At 31.7% G+C, this 20,973-nt stretch overlaps 2 protein-coding genes and 1 non-coding gene across 3 annotated transcripts; 2 read left to right on the forward strand and 1 right to left on the reverse strand.

The window, feature by feature from the left end:
* Nucleotides 1-2,310: 2,310 nt before the first annotated feature.
* Nucleotides 2,311-3,197, reverse strand: LOC112028199 (late embryogenesis abundant protein At1g64065). The gene has a single exon (XM_024060866.2). It carries the CDS (start codon nt 3,087-3,089, stop codon nt 2,439-2,441), a length of 651 nt encoding a protein of 216 aa, XP_023916634.2. The 5' UTR covers nt 3,090-3,197; the 3' UTR covers nt 2,311-2,438.
* A 2,785-nt stretch (nt 3,198-5,982) lies between these two features.
* LOC112022464 (U1 spliceosomal RNA) lies at nt 5,983-6,147 on the forward strand. The gene has a single exon (XR_002883883.2). It is a non-coding gene; the product is annotated as a U1 spliceosomal RNA (small nuclear RNA).
* A 9,875-nt stretch (nt 6,148-16,022) lies between these two features.
* On the forward strand, nt 16,023-20,828 carry LOC112022180 (wall-associated receptor kinase 3). Its single transcript, XM_024054761.2, has 3 exons — nt 16,023-17,112; nt 17,205-17,375; nt 19,526-20,828. Exons 1-3 carry the CDS (start codon nt 16,260-16,262, stop codon nt 20,602-20,604), a joined length of 2,103 nt encoding a protein of 700 aa, XP_023910529.2. The 5' UTR covers nt 16,023-16,259; the 3' UTR covers nt 20,605-20,828.
* Nucleotides 20,829-20,973: the final 145 nt, after the last annotated feature.

Genomic DNA, 20,973 nt, shown 5'->3' on the forward strand with positions numbered 1-20,973 from the left:
ACAAGCCTATGAGTAGCCCATTAGGCCCAACCTGATAGCCCAACTCACTAAATACAAAATGGGCATTGCCCATAGGTAGGGTCATGGGCTGAGATTTTCTCTTTTGGCCCAGCTCAACCTAACCCGTTAACTAATTAATAGCGTATTATACCCAACCTATTGTGCTCATGGGCCAAGTAAAAATGGGTCGGGCCGGCCTGACTCGGCCCATTGACGACCCTTATTCTTGGCAGATCAAAAAATAGAATATTAGAAGTTGATTCCAACGAAGGAAGAGAAGTACCTAGATGCCAAAGCTGCCCACAAAATCCAACAAAACAACCTAATAAGTAATATTATAATAGTACAAAATGGACTTTTATATGAGAATAATGTTGCGTCTATCGCACTTTTACAACGATTTCATAACAAATCATAGATGACAGATTATTACTATTTTTTGTCAACTATTAAATTTTTTTTTTTTGCCTACCTATAACAGTTAATACGACTTCTCACCTACAATTTGTTGCAAAATCGTTATAGAGATGTATTTCTCTATATGCAAGCCATCATCAAACAAATTTACAAAACAACTAATTATTGTATGGAATATATTAGCATCTTTGATTATTTGGACAGGAATTTTCAGTTTTGGTAGTTAACTTCTCTCTTCAAAACTTGATTCACAACCATTAGTTTCTTTTTTATGCAGTTAATTTACCGATTAAACTAACTAGAATCCATAATTTATGGTAATTGAATGCTATAAATTTCCAAAACATTGTTCATAAATCTTTCCAAAATTTGAGCAATACAGAAAATTGCCAACAAAAATTTGTGAGCTTATCAAAAAACTATTCTACTCTAACCACATTAAACTATTGTGGGTTGTCCTGTTCCCCACCCCACCCCTTGTCAAGAAAAGGATATCTCAGTTCTCCAATGGGGTAATATTCCACTAGGACCGCAACCTGTACTCTCTCACTCACGCACATTACGTGTCTCTATCTCATTGGTTTATCTGCCGAATAAGTAAATTCTAATCTTATTCTGAAAACAAAAATTGCCCTTTGGATTGAGAAAATTTGAAACAGTATCCAATACGACAATAAAAAATTAGCCTAACAATAAAAATGACAAATAACAAACTTAAAATTAATTAAATTCAATCAACTAATTTTATCCAAAGAAAACAACCTAAACATTTAAAAGAATTTAACAAAATATTTTTGTCCTCATCCAATAACAGATGCATCTACAATTAAGCTATATAGTAAGAAAGTAGACTAAAAGTTATTAGGATTATTGTGCCACTATAGAGGAAGACTATATAAGTAAACCTAGAGGTCTAGACTCTTTGAGAGCTACGCCTTTGCATCTAAGGTTTGATTGTACAAACCTCTCTCAAAGCATCTTACTTTCTCCCTCTTTCGTTCTTTCAAGATCTGTGATCGTTTATTCACACTGCAGTCTGCAGTAAAGCAGTTTCCATTCCCTAATGCGGCCGAATAAACTTAAGTGTAATTGAGAGTAAAGTGTTAAACAGTTGAATAACATTTCACATATATAGTATTAGGAATATTAATAGTTTTTCTTTCTAAAATTGTTTTAGTTTATGGCACGTAATAATTATATAATATATATATATATATAAAAATTTCTATATATTAAGAAAATTCAAAAAGTTAGTTTTGACTTCAAAAAATGTCAAAAATGCATCAATCTAATTATATAATCCTTATTCCTAAAAAATAAAAAAATTTCTATATATTAAGAAAATTCAAAAAGCTAGTTTTGACTTCAAAAAATGTCAAAAATGCATCAATCTAATTAGATAATCCTTATTCCTAAAAAATAAAAATATATATATATGGTTAAAATTATAATTTAACAAAATTCAAAAACAAAAAACTACCAAAGAAAATTTTTTCTTGAAAATTAGCACATACTCTCTATTTAAATATGTCTCACACACATTTAATACATTTTCTCCTAAAAATTAAATAGCACATACCAAACTAAGCAATTTACTCATTTTTGAAATCCTAAATTTTAACTTCTTAAAAAATTGTATCCCGTGCAACCTAACTAATAGTAAAAAAATTCAAATTGAAAAATTATGACATTAAACTTAAAATTAAAAAATTAAAAAATTAAAAAAAGCCTCAACGCAATAATTCTTATTTTTTTAGTTTGTCTTTTTATAAGGCAACTACATTTGTCTATAGGTTGTAATATTTGTACATAACCATTTTGTAAGAAATGACAATTAGCATTTCATTCTTTCTTTTTAGTCTGTTAGGTGGAGGGCGGGTGGGAGGAGTGCACTAGCGAGGTAAATTGAGGTCTAACATATTTATTGCTAAAAAATTATAATATGAACAGCCAAAAAAAAAATCCAGCTACAATGAATTCGAAAAATAAAAGCTAATTAAGGAAGATAAACAGCTTTATGGTCAATCGCAAATCATAGAGTGGATCTCGTTTGATGACAAATTGATAGTCATGGTGCAGTTCATTTCAACAGACTTCTTCTTCTTCATTATAAACATCAATTCCACTTTCCCATTAAGCTTTGCATGGCTGTTTAGCATCAACAACCCACTATCCAAGTCACCTGCAAGATTGGCAGAAGTTGGCAAGTCCTTTGAATTCACATTTACTGTGACACCAACTTTTTTGGTCGAACGCAGCCCAGCCTTACCCTTAGGAATAGTGACTTGCCCCACTGACACACCCTTGTACATGAATGTGGCAATGGTGCCATCATATTTGTAAGGACCAAAATTTGTGTTCTTAACCCACAATTGGGCTTTGAAGTTTATATCAAAGGAAGGTGATGTTGAATTACCAGTGGTCACGTTGTGGAATTTGACATTATTGCCCAACCTGACTTTTGGAGTCTTAACACGCATTACAATGAGTGCAAAAACCAAGATGACTACGGTTTGAAACACCGCGAAAGTAGCAATATATACGGCCAATTTGATCCTTCTCTTTCGCTTGAGCTCCTCCACAGATGTTTTAGAGCCAGACTCTTCATCACTTCTAGGCTCCTTACTTTCTGGTCCCAAAGGGTACACTTGTTGGTTTGTTTTCTGTGCCATTTTCTAATTCTCTTGGAAACAGTGAACTATCAAGAGTGTTTTTCTGTCTCTTTATGTTATAGTTCCTTCCGGTGAAAGGAATTTAAAATGGAAAGGATTTTTTTTTTTTTTTTTTTGGTGTGTGTGTGGAAATTGTAGGGAGATATATTTGCTATATATAGGTTTGAAAAATGTATGTGATGGAGTGAATTATGGGTTGAGTGCTTCCTGGTTAAGGTTACTTAACAAGGTATATTTTTCTTCAGTCATAGAACGCGTGTTGGTTGTTATATTTCACTTCTAGATGGTCTAGCAAGTAAGAATCTAGAAGACCAAGACTTCAAATCTATCATCCAGAAGCAGATATGTCTTTTAACAAAAAAAATAGGAGTCCAGATCTTTTGTACTACTTTTTGTGTACCACTTTATGTTCCACCAATTACTACTTGCTATGTTTCCATTTTACTTTCCATTTTAAACTTCAGTTATTTTATAAGGAAAGTAAAATGAAAACATAGCAAATAGTGATTGGTGGAATATAAAATAGTATACAAAAAGTAGTACAGAAAATTTGGATTCAAAGAATAGAACTGTCTCCTCTTTCAAATTTTCAATAAATATAGATTCTTACTTGCTAGACCATCTAGAAGTGAAATATAACAACCAACACGCGTTCTATGACTGAAGAAAAATATACCTTGTTAAGTAACCTTAACCAAGAAGCACTCAACCCATAATGAGTCCAAGTCTTCTGTATCACTTTTTATATACCACTTATATTTCACCAATCACTATTTGCTATGTTTTCATTTTACTTTCTTTATAAAAGAACTGAAGTTTAAAATGGAAAGTAAAATGGAAATATGACAAGTAGTGATTGGTGGAACATAAAGTGATACACAAAAAGTGGTACAAAAGATTTGGACTCCTATTCTTTTTGCTAAAAGACGTGTCTGCTTCTGGATGACAAATTTGAAGTCTTGGTCTTTTTAATTAAGGGAACAACGTACGGCATGTAGCACTCTTTACACGGCAACCATGAAATGCAGACTTAGCAAACAGGATTAGTCGGGTCGGGTTATAAGTAACATGAATTTTTTCACATGTAAAATAAATAAAAGCAGAAAAAATACTAGACGGCAAAAATAACAAAATACTCAAAAATAAAAGTTAAATAATACAAATATTCTCAAAGTTCACTACTAATATTATCATCATAAAAGAAAAAAAAAACACTAAATATCAAGTAAAGAATACGTCTTAAGTGCACCTATAGCTAAAGAAGAATAAATAAATATTTAATATGAATTGCACTCCAATCTGTTCAATGTTAATAGTAGATCAAGCGCTAGAAATATTCATATTCATATTTGAAATTTACTATTTGCCAAATAAATTTTCCAACACCATTTACCCATAGCCCTACATATCCCATTATCCTTAAAAAATAGTTTAAAAAAAGACTTCAGGTTGGGTTGGGTCAACCCGGGTTTACTCCAAGTTAAAAATCTAATTTATCAGGTCTAATGAAATGTTTGACAAGTCTTAGTGCTCACTACATAGTTATTCATATTTAAAATTTTCTATATAAAATTTCCCACATCATTTATCCATAGCCCTTCTTATGCTATTCACAAATATGTTATTCAAAAATATTTTGCTGATCTTAAGCTTTTCTAAAGTCCAACAAGAGACCCATATAGTGAGTTTTGAACTATCAGAAGAAGTATCACATAAATGCTGCCTCACTTATTTCCATCCTTTTGACTTTAAATCTGTGGCTTTCAATGTGTTGTTCACTGATGAAGCATAATTGAGATTATATAACCAAAAGTTGCATCCTATACCCCAAATCCTGTTTCATCACAAAATCTAATATGAGACTACAGAATTGACAAAGAAGTTCTATATACTCACACAGCTTAAAATGAATTCATACCAAGAAATGGCTACAAGACGCAGCTATTTTTGTCCTTTCCCCTCCTTTTCATTTTCATTTTCATTTATGGTCTGAACTCTGGACCCTCTCAACTTCAATTCTTCTGTAATTTTCAATTATATATATATATATAAAGTCAAATTTTGCACCACGTGTTTCATTAAAGTTTTTTAATTTGTGTGCTAAGTGAATTTTTTCGTGTAAAAAATGAGTAGTCCAATATAAATAAACCATAAAAAAATCTAATCATATATATAACTCTATATATAAAATTAAAAGAATAGAGAGTTTGAATGATTTTACTTTTATTAGCCATTTTTTTGTGTAAATAAAAATAATTCAAATTTATAAATCATTTGTGTAATATTATAAATATGTATGGTCTGTTACTAACTAAATAGAAACATATATATTATATATGATGTGTGTAACTGTGATTATTTTTAATTGTACAACATCACAAGTTATATAAAAAAAATGCCTTTTGTGCCTACAAATTAAAATTCTATGCATATGAGTGTGTGACTATTGTCTCTCCCTTTATTATGGTGACCTTAATTATCAGTTATCACAACTTATAAAACTTAAATTAAATGAAAGACCTATATTTTGGTTGGCTTAAACTTCAAGTTCGTCCTTAACTACGTTCGAGTAATTAATTTCCTGGAGCCTTGGAGGACCCTTTAAGAAATGCAATGTTATATGGTGTAGGTACTCAGCCAGCATCATATTCTATAATATAAAAATTATAAAAAAAAAATTATAAAAAGATTCTATAATTTTTTTTTTTTTTTTTATGATTATCATATTCTATAAAATACTATCTTAGTTTCTAAATCATTACATTGTGCGTCCAATTGGGGTTTGACAGGTTTGTTATCTTTGAGAATCGTTGTTAGAGTACCACATCGATTGGAGACAAGACAAGAGAACCCAACGCATTGTATAAACCAGGCGCAAGGGACGCGTAGCAACATACTTACCTGGACGGGGTCAATGGGTGATCAAAAAGGCTCATGGCCTAGGTTGGTGACCTTCATTGCACATAAAAAGGAGGGGTGCCAGCCTAAGGTCTTCCCAAGCGGAAGATCCTACGTCATTATTTGTTGCACTGGGGGCCTGCGTTCGCGCGGCCCCTGCCTAATTTTAAACTATAATTTGGCTATAATTTGGGTAGTTCATTACCTAACATATGGAATTATGGATTGGATAGGCAGTATCTAACAAATGGCTGAGTTAGGAAGGAAGGGATTTAGTGGCACCTTAGTCAAGTCATGTGATGATTTAATAATTTTATTTTTTAGAAATTACTTATGTGATAAGTTTATTTTTTAGAAAATGATGTTATAATTTTTCAAAAATAGCTATTTATATAAATTTTCAGAAATTGTTTGCATTACTCCTGTTGTTTGTCTTTATTGCTTTTTTTTTTTTTTGTCTTTATTGCTTTTTTTTTTTTTTTTTTTTTTTTAAAAGTACTCTTNCCTTTAGTTTTGTCTCTACTTAAACATAGGGGTGTAGGAGCATATTTAAACTAAAAAAATGAGGAATCCAAATAGGAAAATCCCCTTAAATAATGGTATAGATATACAAAATAGGTTAAAATTGTAAATAGACAAATGAAAATATAAAAACCTTTCCATCAATCATTGGAAAAAAAAATTCCTACTTCTTTAGTTCCCACTGCCCCCACATTCTAAAAAAAACACCATCCCACCCACGTTCTAAAAAAAAAAAAAAAACCCACAAATTTAGTTTCCACTATGCACGGTTCCTATCAAGAAAAAACTATCCCATTCGGTTAAAAAAAAATAAATTAAAAAAAAAAAAAAACCAATTACCACTTTTAGGAAATAACTTATCCTTTCATTTGTTCATTTTTTCCATTTTCGACGTTGTGGAATCCAAAAAATTCTAGTTACATTAGATCCCACAAACTCCAAACCCATAATATTCCTTCAGTTTCTCATTTCATTCTATTCTAACCGACACTATTTTCTTCCCCACTTATTGTTTCATATACTGAATTTTTCACAATGGTCAAGGATTTTCCTGTCAAAATTGGTAAGCCTTTGAACAAAATTTATATACTACTTTTTCAATTTAATTATATTTGTATCGTACTTTCTCAACTACCTATTTTGTTATTTTATAACTCTATGACATTCTGTGATACGTGAACTACATAAAAGATGTTATGAAAAATTTGATTATGAATTGAAAATTATGACATTACACCAATAAATAAATAAATAAATAAAAAGCCTCATCGCATGCTTATTTATTGTGTTAGACTATTAGTTTAGGATTTGGCTTACCTCTAGTATCTTTTAAACTGAAATCTCTTTTAAAATATAGAAATTAAAACCTACTACTACATCATTTTATCTCAAAGAGATATTAAATGAATGTCTAGTTGAAAAAATACCAGAGATAAGCCAAACCCTTTAATTTATCTATTTATATTTGCTGATAGTAATGATTTGGGTTATCCCTCATTCTCATTCTTCTAAATGTTGAAATTTTAAATGTTATCCTCTATATAATTATAGGACAATGAAGGAACATAAAGCACAATTTTATTGAGTTATAGTTAATTTAATAAATAAAGTGTTTATTTTAGATTATGATTTTTTTTTTTTACTTAATACTTTTTTGGTGGAAATCCTTTTTCATCTCTACATTTTGGCTTCATTCCCATTTTGATCCTTACTTTTTTATTTTACCACTTTTAGTCCTTAAAATGAAAACACATTTTATTTTTGGTCCCTACTATCATCTTACTAATGGAAATTGTCTACGTGATAGACCAGGTGTACTATTGGCACACTAAATGTTGACATGGCCATTAAAATAATAATAATAATAATTTTATTTGGCATTTAAAAAATGCCACATCAGAATCTAAATTTAAAAAATCAATATATCAATTTTAACTAAATAAAAAAATTAAAAACAAAAATATTCTAGAGACTAAAAATAGCAAAATAAAAAATATGTATCAAAATGAGAACGAGACTAAAATGTAGGGACAAAAAATGTAACTCCACCTACTTTTTTTATATTTAGCTTGGCCTCCTTAGAAAATTTTTCTCACTCCTTATTGATTGTACGAATATATTACATTTAATATGGTAACTTTAAAATCATGATATCACATGATGTTACTTGTCCATTTGTCATTATCTTTTTCTCTAAACTTTTAACCTTTGTCTTTTTTATATATAACTTTTTAAAACTTAATATTTTCTCATTTTAAAAAAAATACAAGCATACTTTTACGTACTTTTAGCGAAAATTGAATAAGTTAACGTCAAACTAATACTACAAATTTGAGGTATTCCGTATTTTTTTTTAATGTGACAGATAGAACTTTATTGAATTTGAAAAACTAAAGTATACAATATTGGTAGAAATCTAGGGCCGTTTGGTAAAGGAATTTGAGTAATATTATTTGTATTATATATATATATATATATGTGTAAAAAAATATGTGATATTGTTTAAAAACTAAAAATATTGCTAAAATGCTATGCCATACAACCCCCATTTCTCTCAGCTAAGTTCGTGGGAGTAGCAAAACCATTGTATGACTCACCATGCTACCGACAGCTACATTGTGCCAGTTTGGATAGCTAGTAAAGTTGCGTTGCGTTTTCTCTTTTTTTTTTTTTTTTTTTGGCCGGCTTTTTTGACTTTGGGGACAAAATTTACTATGTGTGTACTGTTCACAAACGGTTCACGCAATATTTAATATTAAAAGTGGGTCCCACAACACTATTCACACATTTAAAAATTATTTTGCTACAGTATTTTCAGTAACAATCAGTTTTTATCAACTTTCAACAACAATAAATGCTATCCAAACAGACCCGTTGACTTTACTCGTGATACGTGCTGCATAACACGTGCTGCATAATACGATAAAATGTTATTGATAAGAACACAATAGAGGCAGGGTGGGCCCTTCCCCTTGCCTAAGGCCTCCAAGTGGAAGAGAGGCCCCAAAATTTTAGAAAAGTAGGGGATGGTAAGAGAAAAAAATATTGGTTTCAGATGAATAAAAAAAAAATCTGGTACATCATTTTAACCAAAAAATAAAATTTCTATTATACCCGAATAAGCATGGGTAGCACAAAAAATTTTTTTAGCCAAAATAAAATCAATTATACCAAAAATAACATCATTATCCTTTAGATAAATTAAAATTTAACAAAATAAACTACAAATTTGGTCTAAAAAATGAGAAATTATATGTCTACAACATTTTTACAACAAATCCTAAGTGGCAGGTTGTTACTAGTTATTATTGTTGGGACAAAAAAATAAGTTTTGTGTTAGTTTCAAATTTGAACCAATAACAACTAACCACTTGTGATTTATTGTAAAAATATTATAGAATTGTTGTAAATGTAGCATCTCTCCTAAAAAATTAACTACAGTACAATCAATAATCAAAACAAATAAAAAAAAAATTTACCTTTCTTTTTCTCATTCTTACTCTGCTTTTTTCTCTCAACTCTTGCTCTCCGCCTCTCTCATTCTTTCTCTCCACTCCCATTGTCAGTGCCGGCCCTAGACCAAGCTTCCTCCGATCTCATCTTTTTTTTTCGCTGTTGCGTTTGGGTTTTGATTCTGCAGAACTGAAGAATGGCTGAATGGGTTTTGACTTTTGACTTTTAAGGTAGTTGGATTTCTGATTTTTTGCCTTTCTGCCTTTCTCTAGACTCTTCTTTATATTTGTTAAAGACTTAATTTTCTCTGGGCAGTGTACTGGACGTTTCACCACGTTTGGGCCTTCAAGCTTTTTTTTTGTTTTTTTATTTTTGTTATAGGTGCAATAGGATTTGTTTTATGTTTTTTTGTGGGTGCCATCTTGGCAGGCATCTTCTTGGCTGGGCTGAGGCGCTGGGCTTGTACAGTGTTGTGTTTTTTTTTTAATCTTGTGTTTATATATATTATATATATTAGTTATTGGTAATATAATGAATAAATTTTTATTTATGCAGGTTGAGATTGCTAAAAAGTTGTTATTATTCGGTGGAACTATAACAATACTTTTTATATAAATCAGGTTCTATTTCTCATTTGCTTTATACTTTAAAGTTATTTTTTATTTTAGTCTTTATAAATATATTGTTTGCTTAAAAATGTCTATTAGAAATATGCATCTAAATGTGAAAACTTAAAAAAAGAAAAAAATTAATTGAGTCTAAAAAATGATCAATAGATAAATTTGTTATTAGTAATAAATAAATATAACACAAATTTAGATGAAAATATTACAAACAAGCAAGAAATTCACCAAAAAGAATTAAAAGATAATGAATGATAAAATTGCAAGATAACAATGATGTTCAATTTTGCAATACAACAAATCTTGATAATAAACTTCAAAAATTTAGAAGAAAAAGAAAATAATGATGAAAATGTCACAAATAAACAAGTTCACCATAATGAAATTCAACTAGAAGAAAATGAAATAATAATGACATGTTGAATTATATTCCTTCAAATATTTATAATCTAGGTAATTGGAAAATATTGACACAAAATTAAGAGGTTTATTAGTAGAAAGAAAAATAGATTTTAAATGTAATATATTATAATATAAAATATTAAATAAATATTAATTTAATAAATACATAAATATTTATATAAAAAAAAAAACCATTTTAGTTCTCGTCGTCCAAAATGTTTAGGTCCGGCCGATGAATATCCAATAGGAGCAAAAAAGTTCTCTGCACAAGGAGAGTCAATGGCGGGACCAAGAATGGCAGGAGTTGTCACCACCTCCAAGACAACTGACCTCAACGTGAATTATAAAACCAAAGGCTGCTATCAAAAGAAAAGCTGCAAGTATGGGAGGTGAGGAGGTGAATANAACTTAAAAAAAGAAAAAAAATTAATTGAGTCTAAAAAATGATCAATAGATAAATTTGTTATTAGTAATAATAAAATATAACACAAATTTAGATGAAAATATTACAAACAAGCAAGAAATTCACCAAAAGAATTAAAAGATAATGAAATGATAAAATTGCAAGATAAAATGATGTTCAATTTTGCAATACAACAAATCTTGATAATAAACTTCAAAAAATTTAGAAGAAAAAAAAATAATGATGAAAATGTCACAAATAAACAAGTTCACCATAATGAAATTCAACTAGAAGAAAATGAAAATAATAATGACATGTTGAATTATATTCCTTCAAATATTTATAATCTAGGTAATTGGAAAAATATTGACACAAAATTAAGAGGTTTATTAGTAGAAAGAAAAATATTTTAAATGTAATATATTATAATATAAAATATTAAATAAATATTAATTTAATAAATACATAAATATTTATATAAAAAAAAAACCATTTTAGTTCTCGTGTCCAAAATGTTTAGGTCGCCGGCCGATGAATATCCAATAGGAGCAAAAAAGTTCTCTGCACAAGGAGAGTCAATGGCGGGACCAAGAATGGCAGGAGTTGTCACCACATCCAAGACAAACTGACCTCAACGTGAATTATAAAACCAAGGCTGCTAACTCAAAAGAAACGCTGCAAGTATGGGAAGAGTGAGGAGAGTGAATAGTGAGAGCATGCTTGGTTTTGAGGCTACTCAAAATTCATAATTTATAATTCATCACTAAACTTATCCCTCGTATCACAAAACTCTATCTCATCAAAATCCCAAAACTAAAACTTTTTGTTTGGTTCTTAACTCAAAACTGTGTTTCTCATTCTCATAACTCAACTTTACACCTTTTTTTTTTTTTTTTTTTTTTGGTGGAGCCATAGCCTGCATGTTCAGAACAATCACTGCTCCCTCCCGCGTGTGATATAAGAAGGAAAAGAAAGTAAAGGAAGAAATTTATGTTAGGTTCAGAGAGGTGGGTGAGATGAGTGAATGGGGAATTGGAATTGTAGTAATGGCTCCAGTAAAAAAAAAAAAAAAAAAAAACAAAGGGGAACAGTGGGTGCATGTACATCCTGACCTTCATTGTGAAGCTAGAGCTAAAGCCAAAGTAGAGCTAAAGCCAAGGAAGAGTAAAGCTTGCAACGGTACTGAGTAGAGAGGTGACAAGTCACTGACAGGAGCCCTACACGATTACACTTATTTACGAAAATGCTATTAAACTCATTTCTTTAAAAATTAAAATCACCTTCAGAGCAGTTCTTAGTTTTCATTCTCATTACTCAAAAATTTGAGATATAAGTTATGGAAACAAAAACTAAAAACTCAACCAAACAAATTTTCACTTAGTAGGTCTCACGAATTTTGGGTTTTGAGTGATGAGTTTTGAGTTATATAACTCAAAATACTTCAATCCAAACACCCTCCAATATTCTGAATCGATCAACTCTCTCTCTCTCTCTTTTCTTTGTTTTTTTTTTTTATGAGATTTTAATCGATCAACTCTAGATAATGTGTTGCACACTCACGGACTTTGATTGCAACAAATGCAGACACAATGAGCCATTGAATTCTTTTTTGTTGTTTGAGTGCTTTGCCACTTTTACTTTTGCCCCCGCTTAATCAGATTGCAACCACTAAACAACAAAATATGGCTTCCATCACAAATAAAATATCAAAAGCAACAAAAATTTTCACAATAGTTTGGTGGCCAATTGTTAATCGTAATCAGCTAGCCGCTATCTATTAAAGCCTCTTTAGCTTGGAACAGTAGACCACTTTCCTTTTTCTTTTGAGACTTTCTTTTTACTTATTAAACGATTGGATTCAGTGCACATGAGCACTGAGACTGTTGAGACGTTGACATAAGATAAACGTATTAGCATCACAACAGATGATGATGAATGCTACTATGCACTGTAAACGACTTCAATGTAAACTGCTCAAAGCCCCTAGCACTAGGTTCACACGTGTACATTTTTATCCTTTTTTGCACATAAAAATTGTTTGGTGTGTCGTTTGGGCACATAATATAACATTGAGTAGACACTTGAAAACAAATTAAGACGCAATTGCACCTGTGAGTTTTGACAGTAAAGGGGTTCAAAATTCAACTTAAACAAGGATAGTCCTAGCATCTTCGGAGCGGCGGCTCCATAAATTTTTTTTAGAATATTTCTCAACAAGTATAAATTATATAATTTAATAAAAAAAAATTATATATTGACAACAACAATAATAAAATATTGTGATTTTTTTATCAAATATTTTTCCATAATTCTTGCAAAAGAATAAACAATAAACTATAAGTTTATTTGAAATATTAATAAAATTATTAATTATTTTTGTTTAGTTGTTTCATTAATTTATTTGTCTTTTAAAAATTATAATTTGTTATATTGTTGTTCCATTAATTATAAAATTATTAATTGTTGTTTAGCCTAACATAATTTAATTTGTTTGTTTTTTATAATGTATTGGTTAATTAAATTATTATTTATTATTTATTAGTTGCTTCATTATTTTTCTTTACTACCTATTAGCACACATCTTACTGTGCACTAGCACATACCCCATGTGCACTATCCACTGCCAACCCACTGCTTGCCTCTCATGCCTTTACTTCTCACCTGGCCCCATGGCCCTATGCCCCCATCTACCCCTCCCCCCACTCAAAAGACAAGCCCCAATCACAAGAGCCAATCAGATTAGGGTTGGCAATTTTTGCCAGACCCACAGATACCCAGCCTAGCTCAACCCTAATGGGTAGGGTTTTACCTAGCTCGATAAAGAATAGGGCCGGTTTTGGGTTTTTTTTTTTTTTTTTAAACCCGAAGCGGGTCTGAGTTGGGTTCAAATTTTATTAAAAATCTGGCCCAAACCTAGACCCAACCCAACCCGTTTAAAACTTTAAGTAAAATTACTAAAATACTTGACTATATATATGCCACTTATATCAAATCCTACCCATATACACTTCTCTCACTCAGCTGCCCCTCTCTCTCTCTCTCTCTCAAGCTCTCATGCATTGCCACCGACACCCCCTCATAGCCTCGCTCAACTATTCTTTCACAGCCTCACGGGCTCGCTCAACCTCACGGCCCCATGGCTTCACTCAACCTCATAGCTCTATTTGTTCAGCCCCATGCCCGTGATTTTTCTTTTTTCTTTTTTGGTTCATTTCATCTTTCATTGTTTTTTCTTTGTTTGTGTTTGTGTTTTTTATTTTGAAAAGGAAAATCATAAATCTAAAATTTTTGTGTTTGTGATCTCTTTGTTTGTGTTTGTGTTAGGGTTTATGTGTTTGTGTTTGTGATTTTGAAAGGGAAAATCTAAAATTTGTGTTTGTGAAATCTGTGTTTGTGTTTGTAATTGTGATTTTGAAAAGGAAAATCTAAAAATTTTGTGTTTGTGAAATCTGTGTTTATGTTTGTGTTAGGATCTGTATTTGTGTTTGTGATTTTGAAAGGGAAAATCTGAAATTTTTGTGTTTATGAAATCTGCGTTTGTATTTGTGTTAGGATTTGTGTTTGTGTTTGTGATTTTGAAAGGGAAATCCATAAATCTGAAACTTGTGTTTTTAATATCTGTGTTTGTGTTTGTGTTGTGATTTAGGGCTGGGCATGACAAACGGGGCCCGTGGGGCCTGCGGGGCAGGTTTGGGATTGGAAAAAAAATCCATTTATTAATCGAGGCGGGTCTGGGTAATGTGTTCAAGCCCGCGGGTCAGGTTCGGGTATAAAGAAACCTGACCCGAACCTGACCCATTGCCATTCCTAAATCAAATGATAAAATCACAATCACAAATCACAATACACAATACACTAAAAGACAAACTCAATAACTCACCAACACCAACACCAACACCAACGGATAAAGTCAAAACAAGACAAATATTAATAAAGTACACCAACACCAACGGATAAAGTCAAAACAGGACAAATATTAATAAAGTTAAAATAAAGCTAAGAAATTACAATTCAGCTAATCAATTTCACCCACAAAAAAAAAAGAAAAAAAAAAAAAAAAAAGCCAATCAAATAAAGTCTTTAGTCTTATATATATATATATATATAATTAAATTTTTTTATTTGTTTACCCTTAACAAAAGAAAATAGGAATACCCTCAAGCAAAATCAAGAACATCCTAAAAAAAAAAAAATTATCTGTCTACTTTCAATAAAAAAAAAAAAAGCTCAAAAAAAAAAAATTGTAACAGAGCAAGCCCACTGCCCAAAGCCAACATAAATCCTAAACATAGATGGAAGCAAACCCAATATAAAGAAAAAAAAAAAAAAAAAAAAAAAAAAAAAAAAACAACAACAAACAACAACAACAAAACATATGGCCCAAACCCAATATGATGTGTGCACCCACAGATTCTCAAAAAAAAAAAAAAAAAAATATATGGTCTGCCGATTCATCAAGTAAAGCAAAAACTGAATAAAAAAAGGAGAAACCTAACGTAAAGAAAAATCTCATCAGTCATCAAGACCAACGGACAGTGCCTCTACCTTAAACTTGAGCACAAGCTTATCGGTCATTGCTAGTCAGATCGGGATCGGTCATCTGGCCTCGCCACTCGCTAGTCGGATCAGAGATTGGAATAGCATAGACCAGATTGGAGATTCCTTCCTGCGAACCTCGCCAGTCGCCTCGCGTGCTACCCAACCCGACGGCGTCGCCCCTCAGCCTAAGCCTCCCTGCTCCCTCAACCTCAAGCTATTTATCTTTTCTTCTTCTCTGACTCTTTCTTTTTCTCTAATGGGTTTTCTCTCTTAGACTCTTACTTCTCTTTGTCTTCTCCTTTTTATCTGAAGACTGAAGTTTGAAAGTGATTTAATTGAAATGAGAGTCTCTCTCTCTTTAAGACTAAAGACTTTATTTGATTGGCTNTTTTTTTTTATTTGTTTACCCTTAACAAAAGAAAATAGGAATACCCTCAAGCAAAATCAAGAACATCCTAAAAAAAAAAAAATTATCTGTCTACTTTCAATAAAATAAAAAAAAAGCTCAAAAAAAAAAAATTGTAACAGAGCAAGCCCACTGCCCAAAGCCCAAATTTAATTATATATATATATATATATTTTTTTTTTTTTCAGTTCAAGGTGTTCCTGGAAACACCCTGCAGTCAACGTGGCACCCCCACTGCATCTTCGATAGTTGGGTTGTGTCCCTTGGTCCCTTCTATGACGACGGAGGACAAATTTTTGGTTTCCTAGTCCCGCTACAGGATATAATATTTTCCAAAGGTGCAGGACTGCTAGAAAGTTTCAGCACATCCAAACACAAAATAGAAAATAAAAGACTATTTTTGCTGAGAAGCAAAGTTGGAGGAGATGGGCTTACATGGGATGCTCGTCCGGATATCACTGATATGGCTGATAGTATCACCAGTACTGGTGGCAGCAGCATCTCTAGTCAATCCGCCTGATGGCTGCCCCAACAAGTGTGGAGACGTAGAAATTCCATATCCATTTGGCTTGACCAAAGGTTGTTCCCTGGATGACACATTCCTCATCAATTGCAGCAATAAAGTAGCAAAAACAGGTACTCTCACTGTTACAAACATATCCATTGAGGCTCACGACTTGCATATCATGCAATTTGTAGCCCGAGACTGTTACAAAAAGACAGGTGAAGTTCAGGAACAGATTAATGCCTCCCTCTCTACAGCCACGTACACCATTTCCAAGGTCAAAAATAAGTTCACCGTTGTTGGATGTGACACTTCTGCATACCTTCATGGGTTCCAGAAAGGAGAACGGTACACGATCGGGTGCACGTCTGTATGTAATAGCCTCCGCAATGTGGTCGATGGGTCATGCTCCGGTGTTGGGTGTTGCGAGGTAGAAATTCCTGATGGATCAGATTCTATATCAGTAGAAGTAAAAAGTTTTAAAAATCATACAATTGTATCAAACTTCAATCCCTGCGGCTATGCTTTTGTGGTGGAACGAGGAAAGTTCAATTTCTCCCATCATTGGCTCCGTAACATATCAAATGACAAGCTCCCTATGGTGCTTAAATGGGCAGTTGGGAATGAGAAATGTCAAGAAGCAGCTAAAAAAAAAAGGAAAATCGTATGTGAGGGAAATAGCGAATGCACAGACAACGCTAACTTTTCAGGATACCGATGCAACTGCAAGTCGGGTTACAGAGGGAACCCATACCTTTCCCAAGGTTGCCAAGGTTTGTATTACTCCATAAGTTTGGTTTGGATGTATGTGTCTGCTCTCATGATTATAGTACTATGGGGTTCTTATTTTTGACTTGATTCGCAGACATTGACGAGTGTGAGAATCCAACTCTCAATGATTGCACAAAAGCAAAACATTGTGTCAACAAAAAAGGGGGTTATACATGTGGTTGTCCAAAATGGCACCATGGGGATGGAAGAAAAAATGGTGAAGGTTGTATTGCGGATCCCCTACTCGTGCCTAAGATTGCCTTTGGTAAGTATATTTATGGATATTTACTTCTTTTGCCTGAGTTGCCCGCTGTGTTGTAATTTTCTTTCCTTGAAATAAAGGTTTTTAGTTCATAAATTTTTTTTAAAAAAAATATATTGTGTCCAAAATTTTATATATAGACTAAAAAGAAAACTATTTTGTCCCTAAAATTGGTTCAAATTGGATTTTTGTCTAAATTTAAAAAGTTGCAATTTCATCCTTCTAAATTTTAAAGGATATAAATTAACTTTAATTCCATTTGGCATTAAATTTAAAATAAACCTAGGAACACATCTAATTTCACTAGTGATCAACTTAGAGTATTGGACAATTTCCACCCACTACTTTTTACATTAATAACCCCAATCTACATTTAATGGTACATCCCAATTCCCAATAGGGTTCATGCTTCAATAAATATAAGGACACATCCATACTACACTACCACATTTGCACAATTCTTGATGTAAATATTAGAACTTAGAACATTTCAAACGCTGAAAACCATTAAATTTACTATTTGAATTGTACATTTTGAAATGTTTTGTGCAAAAGTAGAAGTTCTAACATCATTTATTATGATTTGGGGCTAGTAGAAGCATGTTATTTATATAAACAAGAAAATAAAACATTCACAAAATACAACAATATTTAATGTGCTTCGGCCAACGTCATGCCTATATCCACAACCAATACCAACCAAAATATCTACTATCAATAATATGTATTACAACAACATTAATCAACACTCACATAACTCACACAAACAACACTCACAAAACGCACAAACCCAAAACTCTAATACACCCAATAACTCTCTCACACTTACAAAATAAACAAATTATCAACACGTACCGCAAGCAAGGTTGTTAGACTGAGTATAAATCCAGCAAGGTTGTTAGAACCAGTGATTAGTAGGTCAAATACTCCTACAATAACCAATAGGCTATGCTCCTTTGATGTGTCATTCCTGGCTTTAATATTTTATTTATTTCCAATTTAGATTATATTTTTCCAATTTATTATATTAGCCCCTCTCAATCTATTATTATTTGATAATTTTATTAGAGATTGAAGATTTATGCTTTTTACATGTGAATATACAATTTATATTTATGTTGAAAATGATTTTATTTTAGATAATTTTTTTATTGGAAAGATTACTAAACACAATTTTTTAAACTTGTTTATGCTTTGTTAGTTTCTATTAACCTTATAAAAATGGTGAATATTCATTTGAAAGTTGTTTAATTTTTTAGACATATTTTTAGTAAAAAAAATTGTTAATTTTTTTCCATTTTAATACCTTTATTTGTATTTTATTATTATTAAATTAATTATGACATCATCACAGACCTTAAAAACTTTAAACATATCCCTTTTCTGGTTCGTTAAACGGTCCGAATCTGAAAACCATGACCACAAGTAATCTTTCAAGTCCAAATAATCTACTAACTACTCTTCAAAGAAACTCACTCATGTTCTTCTATGAGCTTTTTCTCCTCTCCCCATGTGGGAGGAACCATGGACAAAACCAACCAAACACTTTACAACAATGGCTATTTACATAGCATCAAACCTTTTCTTCTGCTTCAAGGAAATTCAAACCAAAACTAATTAGGAATATAAGGCAATATTTAACAAAATAAATAACAGATACCAACAAATTTTTTTTTTTTTTGAAGTAGTGTCCTCTAAAATCATTAAGTATTGTATCTATCCATTATAAAATGAGTTTATTAGATTTTGTCACATTATTAATAATTTAAACAAATATCAATATAATGCTAGACAATTTTTGGTTAAATGTTGGTGGCGTGAAAATTCTAATTTACTCATTTCATAATAAATATTTAAAATTTCATAACTCCAATGGTAAAGTTATCCCTAAAAATCCTCTGTGTGTGTGTTTCTGTCTTCCCGTGATAAGCCACCTCAACCAACTAGCATGCTATTAGTATCCTAGTAGAATTTAAAAAAAAAAATTAGATTGATATCTGAAGTTCCAAAAATTAATTCTATTTTTAATTTTTCTCCATCAAATTTAAGAATAATAGAAATTTAAATATTTACCTTATTCTATAGATAGAATTAGTATTTTTGATTTGCAACAAAATGAATAATGGATCAACTTCTTAATTTTATATATGCAGTTGCTGGAATAAGCTTAATTGCTATAGTTGTGGTTTGCTCTTGGTTGTACTTTGCAATCAAGAAAAGAAGGCTAGTCAAGCTTAAAGAAAAATATTTTCGACAAAATGGAGGATTGATTTTGCAACAACAACCATCTAGTGAAGAAGGATCTAGTAAAACATTCAAAATGTTCACTGCTAAAGAGCTAAAAAAGGCTACTGGCTACTATGATAAGAGCAAGATCATTGGCAGAGGAGGTTATGGCACAGTTTATAAAGGATTTTTACCAGATAATAGGATTGTTGCAATTAAGAAGTCCAAAACCGTAGATGAAAACCAAATAGAGCAGTTCATTAACGAAGTGGTTGTTCTCTCCCAAATCAACCATAGGAATGTAGTCAAATTATTAGGTTGTTGTTTAGAGACACGAGTTCCTTTATTAGTCTATGAATATGTCCCTAATGGTGCCCTCTTCAATCACATACATAAAGAAAGCATCACATCCACCATATCATTATCATGGAATACTCGTTTGAGGATAGCTATAGAAATAGCAGACGCACTATCATATTTGCACTCCGCAGCTTCTATACCTATAATTCATAGAGATGTCAAGTCTACAAACATACTGCTCGATGATAATTTTACTGCAAAAGTCGCTGACTTTGGAACTTCAAGATTGGTTCCACGAGATCAAAAGCAATTAGTTACTGTAGTACAAGGAACTCTTGGATATTTGGATCCTGAATTCATGCAAACAAATCAATTGACAGAAAAAAGTGATGTTTATAGCTTTGGAGTGGTCCTTGTGGAGCTACTAACAGGACAGAAGGCACTTTCATTTGCTAGGCTTGAAGAACAAAGAAGTCTAGCTATGTACTTTCTTTACTCATTGAAAGAGAATCAGTTGTTTGAAATTCTTGAAGATGATATAGTGGAACAGAGTAACATGGAGCGAGTCAAGGAATTTGCGAAGCTTGCAGCGAAGTGCTTAGAGTTAAAAGGAGATGAGAGGCCTACTATGAAGGAAGTTGCAATTGAGTTAGATGGACTGAGAAAGATGGAGAAGCATCCGTGGGATAATGTTGAATCAAATTGAACGGAGGTGACCGGGCCATTGATTGGTGAATGTTGAACAGTGAGACATTTGGCGATTAAAAATATCGAGATCAACTCTATCATAGTATAATGAAACTATTTGGATTGATAGCATGTAATCCTATGTATAATTAGTGAGCTTTGAGAGGTAGATGAACATCTCCCACGATGTCATGCAACTATCTTTTATTATCGTTTTTTGATAACCTTAGTGTGTTCTCTTTATTATTGGTCCATGTAGAAATCTGGTACTGGTATATGCCATCATGCCAAGCTTTGCATTATTTCCGTTGTTGAACATCCCTGACCCGTACATGGTAAAAATGACATACCAATACACTCAATGCAATCACATGATACAATAAATTAT

The sequence above is a fragment of the Quercus suber genome, unplaced genomic scaffold (assembly GCF_002906115.3).
Source record: "Quercus suber isolate HL8 unplaced genomic scaffold, Cork oak 2.0 scaffold_1, whole genome shotgun sequence".
In the NCBI taxonomy this organism is placed as follows: Eukaryota; Viridiplantae; Streptophyta; class Magnoliopsida; order Fagales; family Fagaceae; genus Quercus; species Quercus suber.